At 38.3% G+C, this 25,710-nt stretch overlaps 1 protein-coding gene and 3 long non-coding RNA genes across 4 annotated transcripts in view; 2 read left to right on the forward strand and 2 right to left on the reverse strand.

The window, feature by feature from the left end:
• LOC149480694 (uncharacterized) overlaps positions 1–25,710 on the reverse strand; it is a 42,518-nt gene that overhangs the window by 2,942 nt on the left and 13,866 nt on the right. Inside the window, exons 9-22 of the mRNA XM_089706884.1 lie at positions 25,596–25,673; positions 25,020–25,143; positions 24,689–24,808; positions 23,257–23,457; positions 22,957–23,070; positions 22,649–22,848; positions 20,043–20,204; positions 14,914–14,961; positions 13,981–14,172; positions 12,229–12,364; positions 11,737–11,912; positions 11,386–11,611; positions 3,946–4,109; positions 1,808–1,965 (exon numbers count right to left, since the gene is read on the reverse strand). Coding sequence (XP_089563010.1) covers positions 1,808–1,965; positions 3,946–4,109; positions 11,386–11,611; positions 11,737–11,912; positions 12,229–12,364; positions 13,981–14,172; positions 14,914–14,961; positions 20,043–20,204; positions 22,649–22,848; positions 22,957–23,070; positions 23,257–23,457; positions 24,689–24,808; positions 25,020–25,143; positions 25,596–25,673 — 2,099 coding nt within the window. The remainder of the gene's footprint in view (positions 1–1,807; positions 1,966–3,945; positions 4,110–11,385; positions 11,612–11,736; positions 11,913–12,228; positions 12,365–13,980; positions 14,173–14,913; positions 14,962–20,042; positions 20,205–22,648; positions 22,849–22,956; positions 23,071–23,256; positions 23,458–24,688; positions 24,809–25,019; positions 25,144–25,595; positions 25,674–25,710) is intronic.
• LOC149480695 (uncharacterized) lies at positions 14,969–16,050 on the forward strand. The gene is made up of 2 exons (XR_016317046.1): positions 14,969–15,541; positions 15,861–16,050. It is a non-coding gene; the product is annotated as an uncharacterized LOC149480695 (long non-coding RNA).
• On the reverse strand, positions 16,458–17,546 carry LOC149480696 (uncharacterized). Its single transcript, XR_016317042.1, has 3 exons — positions 17,342–17,546; positions 17,020–17,200; positions 16,458–16,674 (listed from the first exon to the last, which is right to left on the reverse strand). It is a non-coding gene; the product is annotated as an uncharacterized LOC149480696 (long non-coding RNA).
• LOC149480697 (uncharacterized) lies at positions 17,611–18,709 on the forward strand. The gene is made up of 3 exons (XR_016317043.1): positions 17,611–17,843; positions 17,991–18,164; positions 18,502–18,709. It is a non-coding gene; the product is annotated as an uncharacterized LOC149480697 (long non-coding RNA).

A 25,710-nucleotide genomic window follows, 5' to 3' on the forward strand; every position in this document is an offset into this window, starting at 1 on the left:
TAATGCTCATGTTCTGCATATGTATCAATCGTATACAGTGCAATGTTGTAATATACGTTTAATGCTCATGTTCTGCATATGTATCAATCGTATACAGTGCAATGTTGTAATATACGTTTAATGCTCATGTTCTGCATATGTATCAATCGTATACAGTGCAATGTTGTAATAAACGTTTAATGCTCATGTTCTGCATATGTATCAATCGTATACAGTGCAATGTTGTAATATACGTTTAATGCTCATGTTCTGCATATGTATCAATCGTATACAGTGCAATGTTGTAATATACGTTTAATACTCATGTTCTGCATATGTATCAATCGTATACAGTGCAATGTTGTAATAAACGTTTAATGCTCATGTTCTGCATATGTATCAATCGTATACAGTGCAATGTTGTAATATACGTTTAATGCTCATGTTCTGCATATGTATCAATCGTATACAGTGCAATGTTGTAATATACGTTTAATACTCATGTTCTGCATATGTATCAATCGTATACAGTGCAATGTTGTAATATACGTTTAATGCTCATGTTCTGCATATGTATCAATCGTATACAGTGCAATGTTGTAATATACGTTTAATGCTCATGTTCTGCATATGTATCAATCGTATGCAGTGCAATGATGTAATATACGTTTAATGCTCATATTCTGCATATGTATCAATCGTATGCAGTGCAATGTTGTAACATACGTTTAATGCTCATGTTCTGCATATGTATCAATCGTATACAGTGCAATGTTGTAATATACGTTTAATGCTCATGTTCTGCAAATGTATCAATCGTATACAGTGCAATGTTGTAATACGTTTAATGCTCATGTTCTGCATATGTATCAATCGTATACAGTGCAATGTTGTAATACGTTTAATGCTCATGTTTTGCATATGTAACAATTATAAACAGTGCATGTTATGCTATGTTTAATGCTTTTGTTATATTTTGTTGTTTTCTTTTTTATGGTGAACATAATGAAATCATTTTCAATTCGCATCTGTATATGTTGAGTTTGTATAGTGTTGTGAGCACGATAAATTATGCAATAAACAGTTATTTGAGTGCGAGATGAGATCGTGTGTTGTTTTTTCCCCTGTAGACGTAACACTCGTACAGTTGCAGGGCACATACAGACGTAACACTCGTACAGTTGCAGGGCACATACTTGTATATGTGCACGTGGCGGGTCTGCCCCACGCGGTAGACGCGGTCGCGCGCCTGCTCCTCCAGCTGCGGGTTCCAGTGCGGGTCGAGCAGCAGCAGGTGGCTCGCGCCGCACAGGTTCAGCCCCACGCCGCCCGCGCACAGCGACAGCAGCATCACCTGTATATGTGCACGTGGCGGGTCTGCCCCACGCGGTAGACGCGGTCGCGCGCCTGCTCCTCCAGCTGCGGGTTCCAGTGCGGGTCGAGCAGCAGCAGGTGGCTCGCGCCGCACAGGTTCAGCCCCACGCCGCCCGCGCACAGCGACAGCAGCATCACCTGTATATGTGCACGTGGCGGGTCTGCCCCACGCGGTAGACGCGGTCGCGCGCCTGCTCCTCCAGCTGCGGGTTCCAGTGCGGGTCGAGCAGCAGCAGGTGGCTCGCGCCGCACAGGTTCAGCCCCACGCCGCCCGCGCACAGCGACAGCAGCATCACCTGTATATGTGCACGTGGCGGGTCTGCCCCACGCGGTAGACGCGGTCGCGCGCCTGCTCCTCCAGCTGCGGGTTCCAGTGCGGGTCGAGCAGCAGCAGGTGGCTCGCGCCGCACAGGTTCAGCCCCACGCCGCCCGCGCACAGCGACAGCAGCATCACCTGTATATGTGCACGTGGCGGGTCTGCCCCACGCGGTAGACGCGGTCGCGCGCCTGCTCCTCCAGCTGCGGGTTCCAGTGCGGGTCGAGCAGCAGCAGGTGGCTCGCGCCGCACAGGTTCAGCCCCACGCCGCCCGCGCACAGCGACAGCAGCATCACCTGTATATGTGCACGTGCATCACATGGTATACAGGGTGTCCCATATGTCCATGTCACAGCGAACAGGGATGATACGCTCGGTCATAACAATTATCAAAAAAATAAAAATTTATGGACATAATTTAAAAAATAAATAAATTCAATATTATGTATACAGGGTGTCCCAGAACTCAACGTTAAGCCAAAACGGGGCGACAGGATAGATTGTAACCATCATGAGAAAAATCTGAAAAAATTAATCTATCCCATGCATTTTGAAAATTATGGGCATTTAAGAAAAACCTAAAAATTTGGTCAACCTGTAACTATTTTTCGGTTATTGTGGTTAATTTTTATTATTTTTGTTCATTTAAACTTTGGAACCGTAACCCTAAATAACATTTCTAGAATCACGGTCAAAAATAATGACACAATTGCCCCAAGTTTCCTTGAATCGAAGACTATTTGTTAAACTATGAATTTAAAATTTTCAAAATTTTTCGTCTTTGACGGCCCCTCCTTTAAAAAAAATGTACTAGAGTGCCTTGGCAAGTGCCATTAAAAGTTGGCGCATTTAATCAGGATTGTAAAATAGTACATACAATACTTGTTAGTTTCATACTAAAAAAAAATGAATGAAAAAATAAAAACCTCAAGTAACCCGATTTTTGCTAACCCATTTTATTCAGTTAAAATGTTTTTTATTCACACAAACTCTTGGTAGGTTCTTAGTTTTACGGCAAAATGATGAGAGAGATGGATAGTGGACATGTTTGCCATTGGTGAGCGAGACGAGACGACGACGAGAGCGATAGTGACGCCACTTTTACCAAAGTCAACAAAAGTAAGTAAAATTAAAAAAATAATAAAAAAATCTTAACCTCGTTAGTACTTTAGGTTTATTGAAATAAAAGTCAGATAGGGAAATAACATTTTTTATTACAACAAATGTTCAAATTGTTTACCATCAGCCTCAATACACGCCCTACATCTTCTTAAAAAAGATCTACTTATTAGCCGGGCATATCCTCGAGAGTTGATGTCCTCAGCAGCTTGAGAAATTCGTTCACACAGCTCGGCTACGCTCTCAATGGGCTTTGAATAAACTTTTTGTTTGAGAACGCCCCAATAAAAAAATCCAGGGGATTTAAATCTGGCGGAACGGGCTGGCCACGAGATAGTGCCTGAACGTCCAATCCACCTTCCCGGATATTCCTGGTCAAGGAAATCTCTTACTTGCACTGCGTAATGCGCGGGGCAGCCATCTTGTTGATACCACATGTCCACTATCCATCTCTCTCATCATTTTGCCGTAAAACCAAGAACCTACCAAGAGTTTGTGCGAATAAAAAACATTTTAACTGAATAAAATGGGTTAGCAAAAATCGGGTTACTTGAGGTTTTTATTTTTTCATTAATTTTTTTTAGTATGAAACTAACAAGTATTGTATGTACTATTTTACAATCCTGATTAAATGCGCCAACTTTTAATGGCACTTGCCAAGGCACTCTAGTACATTTTTTTTAAGGGAGGGGCCGTCAAAGTCGACAAATTTTGAAAATTTTAAATTCATAGTTTAACAAAATATAGTCTTCAATTCAAGGAAACTTGGGGCAATTGTGTCATTATTTTTGACTGTGATTCTAGAAATGTTATTTAGGGTTACAGTTCCAAAGTTTAAATGAACAAAAATAATAAAAATTAACCACAATAACCGAAAAATAGTTACAGGTTGACCAAATTTTTAGGTTTTTCTTAAATGCCCATAATTTTCAAAATGCATGGGATAGATTTTTTTTTTTCAGATTTTTCTCATGATGGTTACAATCAATCCTGTCACCCCGTTTTGGCTTGACGTTGAGTTCTGGGACACCCTGTATAAATCAGTAAATACTGTAACAAAATCACTATAGAAAAAAAATCACAAATTAGTTTAACACCAATTGCAAATAAAATAAATAATTTTAATTTGATCCACATCATCCAATCTCCCCACATACCCTCACTTTCCCATTAGGATCGTTGAGCGCATCAATGAGCGGCGCGCGCGCAGACATCGACACGGAGCCGCTCAGCGTCACCGTGTCTACGCGCTCCTTTTTCAACTCTTGTTCAACTAGCTTGAGCACGGACGTCCATTGGGATACTACTACTGCTTTCTCGCCTGCAAGTGTTTGGAATTTAAGAAAATTTAAAAAAATGAATAAATTGACTGAAAAAATAATGAAAAACAAACAAAAAAGCCCTAATTATAGTTTCCTATATACTTGATGATGTAACTAGGATTGTTACCGCTTCTGTAGAAATATTCACATTGGCCTGAATGCATATAAAATAAGAATAATTTTTTTCGATTTCCAATAATTTCGAGTTAAGGTGAATGTTCCGCCCGTCCCTCCATACATTTTTGATCACAACTAAACACTTAATACAGACACTCTTTCTTTAAAACTAATCATTTTATCACTTCTATACAATGAAATGTGACCGCGATCGACCTTTTTAATCAATAAATTACATTATTTACCTAGAAAAACAACAGTGAAATACCGGCAAAATTCGACACTTCTACAGTAGTGTGCGTGACTTTTGACAAGCAAACGAAAGGCGATGTTTAAACATTGACGCGCTAGATGTCGTGCGCATTCGCGTTCGTTATCTTCCCCGTTTTCCAATTACAGCACTAGAGCGCATTATGCGGCATAATGCTTAACGTTGAATGTTTCAACTACAGCAACGCTTCGCACAATCGAGCACTCTTAAAAGTAATGCGCGTGAATTGATGCGTGCAATCGATGACAACTGTGACAGAAAATTAACAAGTGTTTTCCCCTTTAGGTTGGCATTGATGGAAATGTTTTGTTTATGTATATTATCGTTAGTAATATTATTAATTGTTGGAAAAAATTTTAAAGCTTTCGTTTCATTGTAGTTTTTTCGAAATAATCAAAGTTAATTCAAATTGTGTTAAAAAAATAAATATAAGTATGGATGAAGGTACAAACATTGACTTTTTTTTATATATTTCACATTTAAAATGTGAATACAATTTCATTTTAGAATTCGAATCTACAAACAAATTTGTTTACAGGAATATACTTTTGTAAACATTGCAATGACTTGATCGAATCATTTAATGAAGCAGGCAATCATCAATGTTTTCGTGGAAAAGAATATATTTATCAAGATGAAGAAGACAACTCAATCTTATTTGTTCATAATTACGATAATGAAAATAAAGAAAACCATGAAAAGCAAGTGTTTAACAACGAAGAGTCTGAAGTTAATAACTACTACTCAAAACAAAAAAATGTTAATGAAATAATCAAAATCCAAATTAGGTACTTAAAATAACCGTAAATAGTTTTCAACCAATTATTTATGTATACCACTTTATTTACACATTAATGAGGTTATTGCTAAATGATTTTTTTTTCAACAGTCAACACTGAACTTTTCGCAACCTGCTGGTGCATTTGAAAACTAATTCACGTTCCAATTAAGCATCAGCATAATTCGGCATTGTGCGCCACTGAGTCGCATTATGCTCTGTAATTGGAAAACGGGGATTATAATTCTAATAATAAAGTTCTAAGTGTAATAATTGAGTAATTCCATTTCCAATCGTTCAAAAAAAATAACAATAAAATAAAATAAAACTAATGACGATTTTTTTTGTTCGTCGGCCAGTTCTACCAGGTATAAAAAGATAAAATTGAAATATAATTACTGTAGCGACAGCTCGCTCTGAATCGCGCAAGCGAAATTTTTTCGCTACAAAACACATATACAACTTTTCGACATCTTTCATTAGGGCTTCAACGGCCGGCCAGTCAAGTAGACTTGTTTATCGATGGAGGAATCCCACCTTCCTTCCTCCACAGTGGTAACCCCGACATGATTTGAACACGCAATCTCTTGATACTAGCTAATAGCACAGTATTACAATATTATTTCCTACAGTAAAGCGTGATTTTCAGTTTGTTGGGAGAATAGGAAGGAAAAATACAAAGGCGAGACCCATCCGATTAACACTTACGACTTATGGAAAAAAATTAGCAATCCTACAGCGCCGATCAGCCCTAAACGGATCAGGTTCTTATATAAAAGAGGATTTTTCGCGTAAAGTTTTAGAAGCTCGAAAGGAATTAATACCACAATTAAAAGAACAAAGAGAGAAGGGTTATAAAGCCATTTTAAAATATGACCGCTTGATCATAAAAGAAAGTTCGATTCCTAACCAGAAACGAGCCCTCTCTGCGAGCCCTCCAGAACACTCAAGGTCCAACTCTACACTAACTGGGACGGTCGACCGCAATCAAACAAAAAAGAAATCTAAATTTACACTTTCACCAAGCGCCGTTCTAAACAAAAATAAAACTACTACGAACATAAGATCGACACCCTCCACATCCATCACATCCATGTCATCTTACATAAAACGGACCCCACAACCAAGGAAAAGCCCAGGACTTAATCAAAACAGTCTAGAATAGCAACTAATCGAAACGCCAAATACCACCGTGAATACCATCGAGCGACTCAAATATACACAAAACAATGACAATAACAAAAACCAACTTATATTAAAAAAAGAAAAAACTCTCCCAACCCGGCCGGTCCCCGTGGGAGATGTAGACCAAAACCCTCTAGACAACAATTCAACTCATTCTTCTTCTAGCAATAAAACTGTAAAATCTAGTTTACTATCTAGAGTACGACATAATTGGTTTATCCGAGGTGAGACGTGTTGGTAATTCAATACAAGAATATGAAAATGTTATATTCCATTACATTGGTGAAACTTCTGGATTATATGGGGTAGGCTTTCTTGTAAAAAAACATCTTAAAAATAACATAGAAAGTTTTATAGGTCTATCAGAAAGAGTAACCCTTCTAAATATAAACTTTAACAACATACAAATAAGTATAATTCAAGCCTACGCACCAACCGCCGCAGCTGATGATTCCGAACTTGCACTTTTCTACGGCACTCTAGATAAGGCCCTAACCTTCTGCAGCAAGAACATTATACTCATGGGCGACTTCAACGCTAAGATAGGGCGACCTAGGCCTGACGAAAATTTAATTATGAAGAAATATGGCTACGGAGAAAGAAATAACAGGGGCGAAAGACTCATCGAATACGCTTACGAGAATAAACTGCATATAATAAACACGTTTTTCAACAAAAAAGATAGCCAGCGATGGACCTGGCGCTCTCCTGACGGAACTACTAAAAATGAAGTAGACTTCATATTATGTAACATGCCAAATCAAGTACAAAACATTGAAGTAATAAATGTCTCTTTCCCAACAGACCATATATTTCTAAGAGCGTCGTTAACCGTGCAAAAACCTAAGTCTATTAGAAGAAAATACACCAATGCATGCAAACACCCGCTTACCACGGAAATAGAAATAAAGGAATATTTAAACTCATTAGAATCCTTTCAAAATGATTTAATCAATAATAGAAACAACCTCACGGTGCAAAAGTACTACAATAAAATTATATACGTGATACAAACAAGTTTAAAAAAACGCTGCCAAATATCGATCCAACATCAATAAAAAACATATTATTTCAGAACATACCAGTAAGTTACTCGATCGAAGACGCGAAATTCAGAAAATCAAACCAAAATCTAGAACAATCAAGAACGAGCTAAAGGCATTGTACAAACTATGTAGTAAATATATACGAAGGGATTACAAAAAACATCGCTGCTCTGTTATTGAAAAATACCTAAATACTACGGGGAGTCTCAAAAAGGCCTTCAAACAGCTAAATACCCTAATAAATCGTGGATAGAGAGCCTACAAACTAATTTAACCAACCCAATCAATTCTACTCTATCATACAATAGAAATGAGATTTTAGACGCAGCAACTACATTCTACAAAAACTTATACGACTCAGCTCAACCTAGTTATAAAAGTTTCTTTCATACAAACTCTCCGTGCAACACTCAAGATATAGAACCTATAAACGAGTCCGAAATAAAATGTGCAATAAAAAAGCTTAAACAAGATAAAAGCCCAGGTGCTGATGGAATCTCAAACGAAGCAATAAAAACCGCCGGTGATCTCCTAGCAAAACCTTTGACGTTGCTTTTCAATTTAGTAATTAATTCAACCACAACCCCCTATCAATGGTCAGAATGTAGAATAATTTTATTATATAAAAAAGGAGACCCTACGTTAATTAACAATTATCGCCCAATCAGCCTACTACCAACCATCTACAAACTATTTTCATCTGTAATAGAAAAGCGAGTCAGTAAAACATTGGATAGTTTCCAACCAATAGAACAAGCGGGCTTCCGCAGAAGCTTCTCTACTATGGATCACATCCACTCTGTGGAACAACTCATTGAAATACACCAGGAATTCCAGACACCACTCTATCTAGCTTTTATCGACTACCGAAAGGCTTTCGATACTTTAACGCATGACGCAATTTGGGAAACACTACACGCACAAAAAGTTGAAATAAACTACATAAATACTCTGAAACATCTATATAAAAATAGTTTTGGCCAGATAGTGCTTGAGAAAACAGGACCCGTATTTCCAATTAAAAGAGGCGTCAGGCAAGGCGATCCACTATCTCCACGATTATTCACAGCTGTTCTAGAAGCGGTCATAGCACCAACTTAAATGGGAAAAAATGGGGATTAAGATACAAGAAAATTATATTAGCCATCTAAGGTTCGCTGACGACATTGTTATAACTGCCAACAACGCTACAGACCTAAACAAAATGTTAACAGAGCTCTACGTGTCTAGTAAAAGAGTTGGTCTTGACATCAATATGAGTAAAACAAACATCATGACAAACCATCGTATTATTCCTATCACTCTTGATAATACACCGATAGAATATGTCGATTCATACATATACCTAGGAAAACAAATATCGTTTGACAAAACTAATAATGAACAGGAAATAGAGCGAAGAATAAACAACTCATGGAAAAGATACTGGAGCTTCAAGGAAATCCTAAAAAGTAATCTCCCTTTAAAATTAAAAAAGAAGGTTATGGATTCAAGCTTACTTCCCTTACTCACATATGGATGTCAGACTTGGAAATTCACCCGACGTGCAAAAAACAAAATAACAACGTGTCAGCGTAGTATGGAAAGGAGCATTCTTAAAGTACGCAAATGACAAAAAATACGCCACACCGCTTTAAGACACAAAACAAAATTTAAGGATGCTCTATCATACGCACTTAAGTTAAAATGGAGTTGGGCTGGCCACATAGCCAGAATGAAGGATGACCGCTGGACTATACGCCTAACATCTTGGCCTGGTCCGAAAGGCAAAAGAAAGCACGGTAGACCCCTTTATCGCTGGGCAGACGATATAACGAAAATATCTGGCGAAAAGTGGATGTTACAAGCGCAAAAAAGAGAATACTGGAACAGTCTGGAGGAGGCCTTCACCCTTACTTAAAGGGGTTCTCAAGCTATATATTATATCATAATTTATAAGTCATTACTTCTTATGTATTGCTTATTGTATTTTTTAAGTTTAGTTACAGTTTGCAATATAATAATTAAGTTCATTTAACCCTCACATTTAACTATACTTTTTAGCACGTAAGAAACCATTGTGATTTTGAGAAATAAAGGCTTTTTTATTTTATTTATTTTTTATTTCCTACAGTAAGGAAACGCTTTTGATGTCGCGCGATGCCGCCGCAAGCGTAGGTACTTACGCTGCCACACGAAAATACCACAACTAATAGCAAAATCATATGTTACTATGTTTTCGTAAATATGCTTTTCACATTTTCACATAATAAATAATAAAATAATAAATAGTGTTTTAGATTTGTTATTGTATCTTGTATACGAATTATTCTTACTTGTTGGTTATGAAATGTTCAAATACCTATTGAAATAATTTACTGTTACAAATCATTAGTGTTATTACATATTAGTTTTGAGTGAATAGGCATAGATCAGAATATTATATTATGCTTCTAACTACTCAAATACATGTTTTGATAAAAAAAAAACAATAGTGTAATGTAATAAAATAAAACTGCGTTTTATTGTAATCAATTTTGACATTATTTATTTTCCAAAATAGTTTACGCCAACAAATAGAAAATAGAAAAAATAGAAATAGAAAAATCTTTATTGAAAAAGTTATCTGTCTTATAAATAATACAGTTAAAAATATAACTTTTATTTTTATAACAATCGTTCATAATAAACCGTAGCAGGTAGCGTTTTGACTTTTGAAGTTCTGTCTACCCATACAGAAAAATGGAAAACTTGTTTCACATTCACGCCTTCTAGAGTTCAATCTTTATCATGTTTGTATACGTGTTTTACATTCACGCCATCTAGAGTTCAATCTTTATCATTTTTGTATACGTCTGTGTGTGTAAACGACCCTGTATGCAATGACAGATGTTAAAACGCGGTATTTTACCGAATTGGGTGGATTTTAAGGCAATGATATGACATATTTCAATAAAATATAATATTCAGTAACCGCACTGACTATTCCTACGACTTAATGGTTTTCCAATTACGCAAAAACTCAAATAAACTAGAAATGTAGAATTCAGCGCCATCTAGCGGGACATTGGCTGGGAACAGACCGTAGCATTCACCTTAAAAATAATGAGTTAATTTTCCAAAAATCATATATTTATCATTATTCATAATTTAATTATGCCACAAGTCTATTTGAGCGATTTAACTTTCAAATATGATATGATTTATTTAAGGGATGCTTCCCCTAAATAAATTCTGTACAAGTGGATATCTTTCCGTATAAGAAATTTATTAATTACTAGCGGTCCGCCCCGGCTTCGCCCGTGGTACATATTTCGCAATAAAAGGTAGCCTATGTTCTTTCTCAGGGTCTAAAGATTATCTGTGCCAAATTTCATCAAAATCGATCCAGTAGTTCATGCGTGAAAACCATACATACATACATACATACATACATACAAACCTTTCCTCTTTATAATATTAGTATAGATTATCCTCTCACACACCTATTATTATTTCAAATTCATTTATTTGCGAATAAACACGGTATACAGAGAGAGAGAGAGAGATATATTACAATTTTTTTTAAAACTCGTGTGAATTTTTATATGATAATCGAAAATTGTTTAAGTAAGAGTGTACCTACTTAAAAGGTTGATTGTATTTTTTAAGAAAATGACCTACGCAAAACTAAAGATTCTTTCATTTTTAAACAATTTTTCCAAATCTCCACTTATCATAAAAAGTGCACATTTTGCGAAGTGCACCAATTGAGAAGTGCACCAGTTGCGAAATGTACCATTTGAGAAGTGCACCAGTTGCTAAGTTCACCATTTGAGCATGGTGTACAAGTTGAGAAGTGCACCAAATGCGTCAAACCCAAAAAAAATGATGTTCAATATTTTATTCCGCCAACATACCTTTATTAGGCAATATCTCATTGAGCAAGCAATCCATAACCGCCTGGATCTTAGAGGATCGCTTATCAAGTCTGAACACCGGGTTATTGGGCGACAGCACGGAACGTATTGCCTCTGCCGCTGTAGTTCCCTCCCCTGGTATACCCTCCTCCTCCTCCTCCTCCTCCTTCTTCTCCTCCTCCTTCTCCTCCTCCTCCTCCTCTTCCTCCTTATTTTTATATCCACTCTGGAGGAAATAATAACTTATAAAGGATATGGATTTTGTACAAATAAGTAAAGAGGAATTTTCTTATTTCGTTTTATCTAAAATACCTATGTTTATTTTAGCCTCACGTATATTTATATCAATACCTTTCGCCTCTCCCTAGAGTTCTCCAACGAGAGCTTATTGAGTTCAGCTATTAGGTCCTGGACAGCGGGGTCCTGGTCTTGGTCCAACATGGCCGCGATCAGCCCGCAGTGGCAGCAAACCTGACGCAATCGCAGCAGCAGCACCAAGATCTCGTGGGATTTTATTGGTTTCGCGCCTGCTGGTATGGTACGATGATGGTAAAAATATAAAGTTTTGTCATGAAATCTAAAAAAAAACAGACTGTCTAGAAACTGGCGACTGTTCTAAAATGATATAAATTGTTATAAGACCAATGATATGCATTGATAATAATTGAAGTATTCATCGTAGAAACATAAAAAAAATTTTAGCTGCCCGCTTCTACTGCTAAAGTAAGGAAAGATATTTGCAATCAAAGGACCAAAATTGGAATAATTTTATGCAGGAAATTTGAAAATGTACAAAATATCATTTTTTTTTTTTACTTTATAAATGTTAACGTTTCTTCTTACCTTGCAAAGCGATCATCCTCTTGTGCATCTTGGCGTATTCGGTATCCTTGTTGGGTGGATGGTGTATCGCTCCATCTACTTTTTCAGCTCGCTGGTGGAGGAACTGTGCGAAGAGAGTCTTCGAGAAGACCAGCACCTGGAGTTATTATTAAATGAATGAATAGAAATATTTTTTGGGTGATAGAATAAGTTTGGCAGAAGATATTAGTCTAGAGTCTAGATGCTTTGGACAACGTTTAATCTCTAGAGATGACATGTAAGCATTATCTTCAGATAGACCATGAGCTGGGCGCGCTGTTGTAGCTGCTGGTTACTGAAGTTGCTGTTGCAGCTGCTGCAGTTGCTGTTGCATCTGCTGCATCGAAGTTGCTGTTGCAGCTGCTGCATCGTAGTTGCTGTTGCAGCTGCTGCATCGAAGTTGCTGTTGCAGCTGCTGCATAAAAGTTGCTGTTGTAACTGCTTGCTACTGAAGTCGCTGTAGCTACTGCAAGTGCTCACCTTCCGGTAGACGTTCAGCTCGGGGGGTGTGAGGGTGACGTCCCGCTGGTGCAGGGAGCGCTGCGGCAGGCAGGCGAGCTGGCCCCGCTGCTGCAGCTGCTGCTTGGTGCTCACCTTCTGGTAGACGTTCAGCTCGGGGGGTGTGAGGGTGACGTCCCGCTGGTGCAGGGAGCGCTGCGGCAGGCAGGCGAGCTGGCCCCGCTGCTGCAGCTGCTGCTTGGTGCTCACCTTCTGGTAGACGTTCAGCTCGGGGGGTGTGAGGGTGACGTCCCGCTGGTGCAGGGAGCGCTGCGGCAGGCAGGCGAGCTGGCCCCGCTGCTGCAGCTGCTGCTTGGTGCTCACCTTCTGGTAGACGTTCAGCTCGGGGGGTGTGAGGGTGACGTCCCGCTGGTGCAGGGAGCGCTGCGGCAGGCAGGCGAGCTGGCCCCGCTGCTGCAGCTGCTGCTTGGTGCTCACCTTCTGGTAGACGTTCAGCTCGGGGGGTGTGAGGGTGATGTCCCGCTGGTGCAGGGAGCGCTGCGGCAGGCAGGCGAGCTGGCCCCGCTGCTGCAGCTGCTGCTTGGTGCTCACCTTCTGGTAGACGTTCAGCTCGGGGGGTGTGAGGGTGACGTCCCGCTGGTGCAGGGAGCGCTGCGGCAGGCAGGCGAGCTGGCCCCGCTGCTGCAGCTGCTGCATGGTGCTCACCTTCTGGTAGACGTTCAGCTCGGGGGGTGTGAGGGTGACGTCCCGCTGGTGCAGGGAGCGCTGCGGCAGGCAGGCGAGCTGGCCCCGCTGCTGCAGCTGCTGCTTGGTGCTCACCTTCTGGTAGACGTTCAGCTCGGGGGGTGTGAGGGTGACGTCCCGCTGGTGCAGGGAGCGCTGCGGCAGGCAGGCGAGCTGGCCCCGCTGCTGCAGCTGCTGCTTGGTGCTCACCTTCTGGTAGACGTTCAGCTCGGGGGGTGTGAGGGTGACGTCCCGCTGGTGCAGGGAGCGCTGCGGCAGGCAGGCGAGCTGGCCCCGCTGCTGCAGCTGCTGCTTGGTGCTCACCTTCTGGTAGACGTTCAGCTCGGGGGGTGTGAGGGTGACGTCCCGCTGGTGCAGGGAGCGCTGCGGCAGGCAGGCGAGCTGGCCCCGCTGCTGCAGCTGCTGCTTGGTGCTCACCTTCTGGTAGACGTTCAGCTCGGGGGGTGTGAGGGTGACGTCCCGCTGGTGCAGGGAGCGCTGCGGCAGGCAGGCGAGCTGGCCCCGCTGCTGCAGCTGCTGCTTGGTGCTCACCTTCTGGTAGACGTTCAGCTCGGGGGGTGTGAGGGTGACGTCCCGCTGGTGCAGGGAGCGCTGCGGCAGGCAGGCGAGCTGGCCCCGCTGCTGCAGCTGCTGCTTGGTGCGGCGCAGCATCACGCAGCGCATGATGGTGCTCAGCCGCTCCTGTCCGCCCACGCTCTTGTTGTCTATCCACTTCTTCCACATCTGCAAGCGAAAGGACCAATTTTTATTGACATAAGCCGCTTGTCCCAGCCTTATCCGAGTAAAAAAAAACATTAATATTACCGAGAAACTCGTGTGAATTTTCAGTGGTCAAAGAATTATAAAAATCTATTAGAGTTCTTTTCAGTTAGGATAGGATAGGATAGGACTAAACGAAAACTAAAAATGGCTTGCCAAAAAAGGTAAGTGTACTCGGTCACTATTGTTACCGAGTACAATTTTGTGTTATTTTTATGTTATTACATACTATTGTTCTAGTGGTTTTTGAATCGTTCGATTACTTAAAAAACCACTCCCCAAAAAGATAAGTACAAAAAGTTTTTTGAAGTGAAGACTTCTTTAGCGGCGTTGGGTATAAAATCTTAAACTCGCGTCAGGACACGTGACCTGATCGAAAAAGCGTAAGACGGATGGATATCAAACATGCTCAACGTTAATAATCAAGTTTTCACTTCTGCCGGCACTCCCGGAGTGCAACCCGTCTTTTTTTTTAAAATATCAACGGTCAAGTGTGAGTTGAACAAATACAAATAAGCTAAACTGATTTTATCATTCTTACTTACTAATATTTTGAGTAAAAAAATGATTGTTTATTTGCATTATTCGATACACATATTTCAAAAGGGAAAGAATATATTTATTATTTTTCAAAAATGATCTATCATCTCACCATGAGCTCATGGAGGAAAAGCATATTTTTTTTTCCAAAAATCATCAACTAACCGTGAGTTCATTAAACGGCGTGCACTTCAAGAACTTGAGCAGCGCGAACAGGGGGGTAACCGGCACCTTTAGAATAACAGTCTTATTATGGGTACGTTTTGTTGCGTTCACAAAATAATCTTACTTTTTTGGCACCGGGACCTTCTAAAACATATGAAAACCAATTGCAACAAGACTGTTTCGAGCGGTTTCGAGACGTCAATCGAAAAATTGGAACCGGCACGCTCTCTTTGACATTTAGCATTCTTGTTATAATGTCAATAATGACAGTTTTAAGCAATTTTAGTGAAGTTGTAAATATGGAACTTTTATAACATTATTTTGAATATTATTAAAAGAATACACATCAAATTTAAGTGAAACGTATGTAGTTGGAAATCTATTTAATAAATGAAGCTTTTAAAGAAGATAATACATTTATTATATTAAAAATGCAAAATTAACATAACTACATCGGGTTGTTCCAAGAAAAGGCTTCAAACCTTTTGATTTAAGAAGAATCGTGTAAATAATTTATTATTGCGAAGTGCGCAATCATCACGAGTCTCTATGAGATATGGGGGCATCATATGAACAATCTAAAATACAATTATAACCTACAGATTTATCTGTGTAAGATAAAAGTAATGTAAGTACCATACCCAATGCAAATCTTAAGAGTATATTTAAAAATACGTTTGTTTATGTACACATTCTCCACTTGTTATTTCTCTATATAATAAAATGCAACCCTACTTATTCTCTAAACATAAATTTTATCTAATACCTACTTAATGTAAATCTATAAAAGATTGTTTATTATTTCTTCTTGATTCAATATATTTTATCATGTTATATTATTTATATAATAAAACACTTAAAAGTAAATCTACACTCAAATGCACTACCCATACTTATGTTAGGGATATCATTTAATTTTGAGAAATAATACCATTATTTATTTCCAGATTCTACAATCAATTCCGAGCACTAGGGATAAGATTACCCAGGTCCCAGCGTAACCACATGGAAGCATTGATAGTATTCAAGAAGCTATAAAGTGCCAGCGCAACATATGAATATATTTTTTTCAATAGGAAGCAATATCATGCTTTAAATGTATTAGTGCAATTAAAAACATATTTTATAAATCCAAAATCTTTATTTAGTCCTTTTTATTTATTCATTGACAAAACATTTGCTCCTTTGCTTCTCTTGATAACATTTATATATAAAAAAATGTAATAAAACATGGAATTATTTGAAAATAGATTCAATTCTATTTTGATTAAATATTAATTAAAAACAATTAGGTATATTACTCAAATCCAAATTTGTAAGTAAATAGCATATTAAAAAGACCCTTGATTAAAAAAATAAAGTCTTATTTATAATACCAGCCTTTAAAACTTAAAATGCAATAAACAAAAACTTTATATTTACATCACAATGAATAATTCCTGCACTAACAGTTTAATGGTATTTATATTTTTATTTTAAATTTAAATCAATTATGTATTGCATTTGCATAATATACAGTAGATAAATAATTCAAAAACTTGCAGTACTTATGTATACTTTTAATTTCATTTTTATTAAACTTAAAATGAAAACAATGTAGGTACTATATTAAGGTACAATTAAATTTTTACATTTTCTTTGAATATTTTAAGTGTAGACATGGTGGCGCCTCCCCCAACTTGAAGTTCTCACTACCACATGATCATCTCCCAAGCCGGTACTTCCTTGTTCAATGTTTGGGCAAGCCGGCAATCAACACAACTGTGAAAGATAAATTGGACTTAAACTGATTCTTTGGTGCTTTAAAATTTAATAAGTACATTTAATATGTTTACTTTTATTATTAAAGGGCTTGTCATGGTGTATGTAATTTAAGATGTTTTTTTAAACAATGTCGGTATAGTTTGTTAAATAATAAATACTTTATTTGTTACCTAATCATTTTTCAAGTATTTTAACATTTTAGTTGTTTATCTTGCAATTCTTAATATCGTATTTAAAAAAAAGTTAAATGTGTAGGTGTGTAATTCCTTACAAAACTGTTAATATAAGTAGCTTCTAACCAAACATAGATAGGTTTGCTTATAAATTAATATAAATATTTACTTTTGACCAGCTGCTCTAGTTTTTGTGAACTCCCAAATCATTTGCACTTAAACTTTCAGCAGAGAATTCTATCAACTTCGTCTCATCATAACTTTTACCTCGTTGGGAGTTATTCATGTACCTATCTTTGTCTTTGTAATTTCGGGGTCAGGGAGCTTCGCGCACTCTGCACAATGTTCTGCTGTAAGATAAATAAAAATTACTTCAATTAAGTAACAATAATCAAAACAGACGAAATCATGCAAAAACCAAAACTTTATTCGTAAAAATATATCTCTGTAGTCTGTTATCATAAATCGTCCTTACTCGTACTTTATCTTACCTTGCTATTTCAATATTGCTTTTTCGCACTTTATCATTTATCCAGAGATGAGATTCACATATTTAAGTTTAAGTTTATCTGAAATTTTAGATAATAATATGAATTATGAGGACAGTGACATGACATTTTGATTTTTGACGTTTAATGTTCGATACAAATCATTACGACTTGGCCTAAAAGCCTCGTAGCCAAGCCATTAATCTTAAAAAAATAGACAAAACTTCGGAATTCATTCGCTCTTTGGACATTGTAGGCAATCGTATATTAATCATGTTGAAAATGCTCCCGGTACCAAAATAAAGTAAGATTATTTTGTGAACTCAACAAAACAAGGTTGTTATTATAAAAATGGCGGTGATTGAAAATTAAACGTCAAAAATCCAAATGTCATAATCACTGTCCTCGTATTATTATCTAAAATTTGGATAAATCAAATTGAAAAATTGCGAAAGATAAGTAATATGCATTAAAGAATGCATGAAAGAGCAATTGAAATAGCAAGGTAAGATAATATACGAGTAATAAATATATCTAAAACATTGGACGATTTATGATAACACATATATTTTTACGAATAAAGTATTGGTTTTTGCATGATTTCGTCTGTTTTGATTATTGTTAATTGAAGTAATTTTTATTTAACTTGCAGCAGAACATTGTGCAGAGTGCGCGAAGCTCCTTGATCCTGAAGTTACAAAGACAAAGGTTCATAAATAACTCCCAACGAGTTAAAAGTTATGCTGAGACGAAGTTGATAGAATTCTCTGAAAGTATAAGTGCAAATGATTTGGGAGTTCACAAAAACTAGAGCAGCTGGTCAAAAGTAAATATTTATATTAATTTATAAGCAAACCTATCTATGTTTGGTTAGAAGCTACTTATATTAAAAGTTTTCTAAGGCATTGTACCTACACATTTAAGTTTTTTTTTAATACAATATTAAGAATTGCAAGATAAACAACTAAAACGTTGAAATACTTGAAAAATTATTAACAAATAAGGTATTTAACAAACCATACCGACATTGTTTAAAAAACTTCTTTTTAGACGTTTACATACACCATGACAAGCCCTTTAATAATAAAAGTAAACATATTAAATGTACTTATTAAATTTTAAAGCACCAAAGAATCAGTTTAAGTCCAATTTATCTTTCACAGTTGTGTTGATTGCCGGCTTGCCCAAACATTGAACAAGGAAGTACCGGCTTGGGAGATGATCATGTGGTAGTGAGAACTTCAAGTTGGGGGAGGCGCCACCATGTCTACACTTAAAATATTCATATTTGTATCATACATCTGAAAATGTAAAAATTTAATTGTACCTTAATATAGTACCTACATTGTTTTCATTTTAAGTTTAATAAAAATGAAATTAAAAGTATACATAAGTACTGCAAGTTCTTAAATTATTTATCTACTCTTTATTATGCAAATACAATAATTGATTTAAATTTAAAATAAAAATATAAATACCATTAATCTATTAGTGTAGGAATTATTCATTGTGATGTAAATATAAAGTTTTTGTTTATTGCATTTTAAGTTTTAAAGGCTGGTACTATAAATAAAACTTAATTTTTTTTAATCAAGGGTGTTTTTAATATGCTATTTACTTACAAATTTGGATTTGAGTTATATATATACCTAATTGTTTTTAATAAATATTTAAGCTAAATAGAATTGAATCTAATTTCGAATACTTCCATGTTTTATCACTTTTTTTTATATAAATGATATCAAGAGAAGTAAAGGAGCAAATGATTTGTCAATAAATAAATAAAAAGGACTAAATAAAGATTTTGGATTTATAAATGTTTTTTATTGCACTTAAACATTTAAAGTAGGATATTGCTTCCTATTGAAAAAAATATATTCATGTTGCGCTGGCACTATGGCTTCTTGAATACTATCAATGGTTCCATGTGGTTACTCTGGGTAATCTTATTCCTAGTGCTCGGAATTGATTGTAGAATCTGGAAATAAATAATGGTTTTATTTCTCAAAATTAAATGAGATCCTTAACAACAGATTACATAAGTATAATATGGGTAGTGTATTTGAGTGTAGATTTACTTTTATAGTCTTATATTCTATATAGGTAAATAATAACATGATAAAATATATTGAATCATGAAGAAATAATAAACAATCTTTTATAGATTTACATTAAGTATTAGATAAAATTTATGTTTAGGGAATAAGTAGAGTTGCATTTTATTATACAGAGAAATAACAAGTGGAGAATGTGTACATAAACAGACGTATTTTTAAATAGATTTGCATTGGGTAAGGTACTTACATTATATGGTACTTACACAGATAAATCTGTAGGTTATATTGTATTTTCAAATTGTTCATATGATGCCCCCATATCTCATAGGGACTCGTGATGATTACGCACTTGTTTACTATTTAGGTACACGATTCTTCTTAAATCAAAAGGTTTGAAGCCTTTTTTTCGAACAAGCCGATGTAAAGTTCTAATATTATCTGATAAGTGATAACTGTCAAATTGTCAAATAGATCGCAGTTCGCACCGGTCCCAATAATTGAGTGAACTATTACGAGTGACGTCATCAAAATTGCTAGAAAAACAAAATCAGTTTAACGCTGCAACAAGCTTGCGTTAAGGGTGTCACGGTACGAAAAGACATAGTAATGTTATAATAAGCTTGCTATAAGAGATGCCGGTTACCCCCCAGGTCGAGGTCCTTGTTGTGCAGCGGCGTGCCCGTGAGCGCCCAGCGGCGGCGCGCTCGCAGCGCGGACACAGCTACAGACGTGGCCGCCTTGTGGTTGCGGACCGCGTGCGCTTCGTCCAGGATCACGCGCCGCCATACCACGCGGGTTAGCACGCCGTTCTGAAGACAAAAACAGAAAAAAAAAGACGTGTGGCTCGGGGACTGCCGCGGTAAAGCTATTCCATACTATGCCTTCAAGCCACACCTCCGTGCCCGTCGGAGTGGGGAGCGTGAGGTTTTTCGTTACGGAATTTCTGGATTCGGTCCCCGCGCTCAAGGCCCGCGATAGAAGCTATGCAATAGCTTAAAAAACAATGTAGTTGCAAATATTTGTATTATTGTAAGCCTCGCGCGTCAAAACAATGGAAACACTAATACGAGCAAGTGAAACTAGGCAGTTCTACCAAGAATTAAAATCATATAAGAAAGGCTACCAACCCGTGACCCAAATGCTAGAAGATGAGGATGGCAATTTGATCGCAAACAAAGCGGACATTAAAGTCTCGTGGCGTAATTATTTTCAACAGCTATTGAACTGTACCCAACTCAACGTACCTATACCGCAGTCAAAACAAGATAATGTAGTGAACATTGAGCCGCTGTCGTTCAAAGAGGTTCAACAAGCTTTAATGAGGCTTAAGAACAACAAAGCTCCAGGAATCGACGGATTGCCTTCAGAGATCTGGAAATACGGAGGTGGGGCATTACAGTCAAGGCTGTACGAGGTTTTACGCAGGATCTGGGACTCGGAACAGCAACCACAAGAATGGAATATGGCAATCATCTGTCCAATCCACAAGAAAGGCTGCAAAAAGAAGTGCACGAACTATCGCGGAATAGCGCTGCTCCCGACTGCGTATAAAGTTCTCTCGTATGTGCTGCAGAAAAGACTGGAAGTGTATGCAGAAAAAATCGTGGGCGATTATCAATGTGGGTTTCGGCGCAACCGCAGCACTATTGACCAGCTTTTCCTTCTCAAACAATTGATGGCAAAGCGTTGGGAATACGCTCAAGGGATTCATGCGCTGTTCGTGGACTTCAAAAAAGCCTACGATAGCATCGACAGAGAAGCCTTATACAACATACTTAGAAACTTTGACGTGCCCAAAAAACTGGTAGATCTGATTCAGGTGGCCACTAAGGATTGCAAAATGAGGGTAAAGGTGGGTAACGATCTGACGGAGGAGTTTGTAGTCAAAACAGGACTGAAACAGGGCGATGCGCTGTCGCCAATGCTTTTTAATTTAGTGCTCGAATACGTCCTCAGAAGAGCTTTAACTGTCGACTTTGAACTGCAGCTAAATGGGAGGCACCGGGTGATAGGGTATGCCGACGATCTGGCCCTTCTGGGAGAAAGCAAATCTGAGCTGGCGCTGGCTGCAGCGGCTCTGGAAGAAGCAGCTCAAACAGTGGGACTTAACATTAGCCATGAAAAAACTGAATACCTCCACATGAAACGGTACAAAAACACACGTCTAGTGAGGGAAGATTTTCATGTTGGACAGACAGTTTATAAGGGCGTTGCAAAGTTTAAATACTTAGGGTCTACTGTCACTGACACGAATACGAGGCAGGAAGAAATAGATATCCGCATCCAGAGTGCTTTACGTTGCAGCGCAGCCCTTCACAAAGTGTTAGTGTCAAAGCTCCTGAGCAGAAAGACCAAACTAAGAATTTACAAAACAGTAATTAGGCCTATTCTTATGTACGGTTGTGAGACTTGGACGCTGACGCTAAAGGAGGAAAATAAGCTACTCGTCGCCGAACGAAAGATTCTGCGCAAAATCCTGGGTCCCGTTAAAGAGCCAGATGGTAGCTTCAGGATCCGTAGAAACGCGGAAATTCTTTCCTTGTGGCCGAGCCCAACATCATTGGCCAGACAAAGGCGCAACGCCTCCGATGGCTCGTTCACGTTTAAAGAATGGGGGATGATCGGGCCGTGAAAAAGGCATCTGGGCATTCCAACTGGCCGTCGCCCCGTGGGCCGTCCCAGATATCGATGGAGCGACGCAACAGAAGCCGATCTACGCAATCTGGAGGCCGTCAATAGGCAAGAAACTGCGCGCGATCGAGGAAAGTGGCGTGAACTCGTGTCGGAAGCCACACCTCCGTGCCCGTCGGAGTGGGGAGCGTGAGCTCTGTTTGGGTCGCAGAGCTAGTTAAGTAAGTAAGTAAGTATTATTGTAACGAAAAGTAAACCTTTAATACAAGTTTTTATTCATTGTAATAACACAATTTTTTGCGAGGACATTGTACATTTTGGAAAATCATTTTTCTTTGCTTTTTTTTATAATACCCTCTGCGCACTTACTGCTCTTTGTTACTGTGAAATGTCATCCGGCTCGAAGGACCTTTTAAATGATTGAATGTTTGAACGCGTCACGAGTGTTTGATGATGTCAGTTGAACGTTGATGTTTTGAAGTGCGGGCCAACCGCGACGCATCATGTTGCTGACTAAATTGTGCCGTGTAAATTGCTACAAACACTTATCCGTCTATTTTTCACTGATCTCCTGGCGGGTGGTGCCGGCTGACGGTCGCGTGTGGGGCCCACTGCTACACACCTTCTCGCTCTCCCGCTGCAGGATGTTGTATGTGGTGAGCACGAGGTCGTGCTGCGCGAGGCGGTGCGCCTGCGCGGTGCGGTGCGCGCCGTGGTGCTGGCTCACGGTCAGCGCGTGCGGGGCGCAGTGCTTGCCCACTTCCCCCGCCCACTGCGACATTAGCGACGCGGGACATACTACCAGGGTGCCGCCGCGGATCGCTGAAGGGACAACGTGTGGATTATTATTGACTGCGTGTAAAAGAGAGTAACATTCTTTTTATTTTCATAGGCAATATGAAAATAGGAAGTATAATTATAATTACTCACCCCTAGTCTTTCCCCTGTCCTCTTCATCGCTTTCATCGTCGTCCAAGTTCTTTTCTTTGTCGCAGGCCATTAGGGATATCATCGTGATTGTCTTTCCCAAACCCATGTCGTCCGCTGTGCAAAATAAAAAAATAATATAAATTTGTTTAATTTGCATGTTTTTTTATCTTTTTCAAATTCTGGTTAAATTAACATGTTTTGTTTGTACGTAAAATGATTGATGCGCGTGCGCAGCGTACACGCGTGCGTGTCCACCTCGTGCCGGGACGCGAGTGGCTCGTGTCGCTAGTGCACACGTACCCAGGATGCCCCCACTGGGCCGCTGCGTCTCGCGCCACAGCAGCCAGGCGAGCGCGTGCAGCTGGTGCGGCATGAGCGGCGTGCGCACCGCGCGCGGCTGCGGCGCGTGCGTCTCCTCCGACGGCCGGGACGCGAGTGACTCGTACAGGTCGCGCAACCGGTCCATGATCACGTTGCGCTCCGCCATGTGGGTAGCCATCGCTAGACAAATATGTTGAAAATTTAAAAAAAAAAAAAAAAACGTAGGCTCAAGAATAAAATATACAAAGTGTGGTAGAGATTGTCTAATCTAAAAATGAACGCCCCTCCACTAAACTTAATTGTTTCAATGTGTGAGGACAAATAATTATTGAACCACTTTATATGTGTGCGCGCGGCGATTCTACTGCAAACTTTGACTCTCTCGCGCACTGATTTGTCAACTAATCGGGCGATCAGTTCAGGTGCCTAGCATTGTATGGCGGGGAGAGCGCGCTATGTACGGAATGACACGTCCGTTCTGTCGTGCATCGCGTCATTTATGCACTAGTTGGTCAACTGGTGCTGTCGTTCGGGCATGGACTGGACTGGAGGACTGAACGACCAATGAGGCAGACCAATTTGTGTGTATTGCGTCTATACACGTACTTTGAATGTGAGCGTAAACACAGTGGAGGGGCGTTCATTTTTACCCGACTACGGCAAAGCAAAAGGAGGGTTATGATTTTGACAGGCTATGTATGTATGTATGTATGTATGTATATATGTATGTATGTATGTATGTATGTATGTATGTATGTATGTTCATCTGTTCCCTCGTAACTTCTAAACTACTTATCAGAATTCGACAAATGACATATCATTAGAAGCGTCTTAATTGTCCGCTGGTTATAGGCTATATGGGGTTTCACAAAATCTAATGTGGCGCCCTCTAGCGGACAAAACATACAGAGTAAAAAAATAAAGTTAAGATAAATATGCCGTGTTTCGTATCATTTGAAAGCTTTTTACTTGCACATTTTGAATATATATATATTACTAGCATTTGCTTGTGACTTTACCTGTATTCATGGGCTGATTGCATATAATTCACATCTTTTCGTTCATAGCTTCTTTATTAGTTCATCAATTTAACTTTTGTTTTATACTTTTTCAGCGTCGTTTTTTGTCGTAGTTGGGTTTTAGTTGTTTTACTTTTTATCTTGTTAGATTAGACAATCTCTACTACAGTTTTAAAGTTTACAGGTAAAACCACTAAAATGCGTATTTTTTTTAATTATTAAAAAAATACACAAACAAATATTTTTACTATTTATTTAGTATATTAAGTATTATAGTGCTGTGAATACATCATGTGAAAAAATCCAAAAAAATAAAAGATTTTTTTACAAAAAATGTCATTTAAATAATTGATCTATCAACAGATATTATTTTTTTTTTAATATATAATTACCCTGTTTGCCAAACATTCTGGGCTGCACAGCATTGCTGACTTTCTGGAGTTCATCCCAAGAGATACCCTTCTCATTGTTCTCAAAGCCATCTTTAGCTATGTCCGCTGGTGTTGGATTATCTGAAATTATGAATAAAATTGTTCATTTTAGTAGATGCACAAATTGTTTTCTTTTGTACATTTTTCACCATAAAATAATAAGGATAAAGAAACATTTATAAATGTTTAATTTTTGCAGATATTTTCAATTGATTTCCTAGGAAAAAAAAATTCCTATTTTTACACAACAATAACAAAAGAGAATAAAATCGACAAATCCGCCATTCCTTACCGGGTACGACCACCATATTGGCCACTTTATCTCCCTGGTTCCGAACCTCCGCCTCCAGGGCTGTGAGTCGTTCGATCAGCTTCACTCCGCCATCGGGAAGCGTGTTCAGATCAATGGTATCGATTTATAAAAAATACATAAAACAAGAACATAAAGAATATTGTTTTTTTTTTTAATCATTGTATTATTTAAGTCTTAAATAATAACACACAAACAATCCTAGTTCTTTCAAAAAGATAAAAGAAATTATAAATCATAGATATATGTACATAGATCTTTTGTGAAAAAGTGTCCAAAAATTACATTTTTTTTTTATTCTTATTATAATATTATTTCACACATGAATACAGCTAATTACAAAAAAGAAAGAGTACATTATTGAAATGAGCAACTCAAAAAAGCAATATTTTGAACAATGGTAGATAAAAATCGAATATTTGAAATCATTCAAGTGTAAAAAAAAGGATCACTATTAAGTTTCTTGTTGAATCTTCTAGATAGAATCAACCTTCCGAATTACCTATAAATATTAATATGAATAAAAAATATTTCAAGTTAAAACTAAAATAAACAAACCTTTTTCTTCTTGGGGTCTTCCTTCTCCCTTTTTGGAGATTTCTTGATGGTGGGGGTGGTGGTTTTTTCTATCTTCAGCTAATAGCAAAGAATAATATAAAAGTAAAATAATTGG

The sequence above is a fragment of the Colias philodice genome, chromosome 18 (assembly GCF_061535455.1).
Source record: "Colias philodice isolate Cphi_HAF_F1 chromosome 18, ilColPhil1 Martin Lab GWU primary, whole genome shotgun sequence".
Lineage (NCBI taxonomy): Eukaryota > Metazoa > Arthropoda > Insecta > Lepidoptera > Pieridae > Colias > Colias philodice.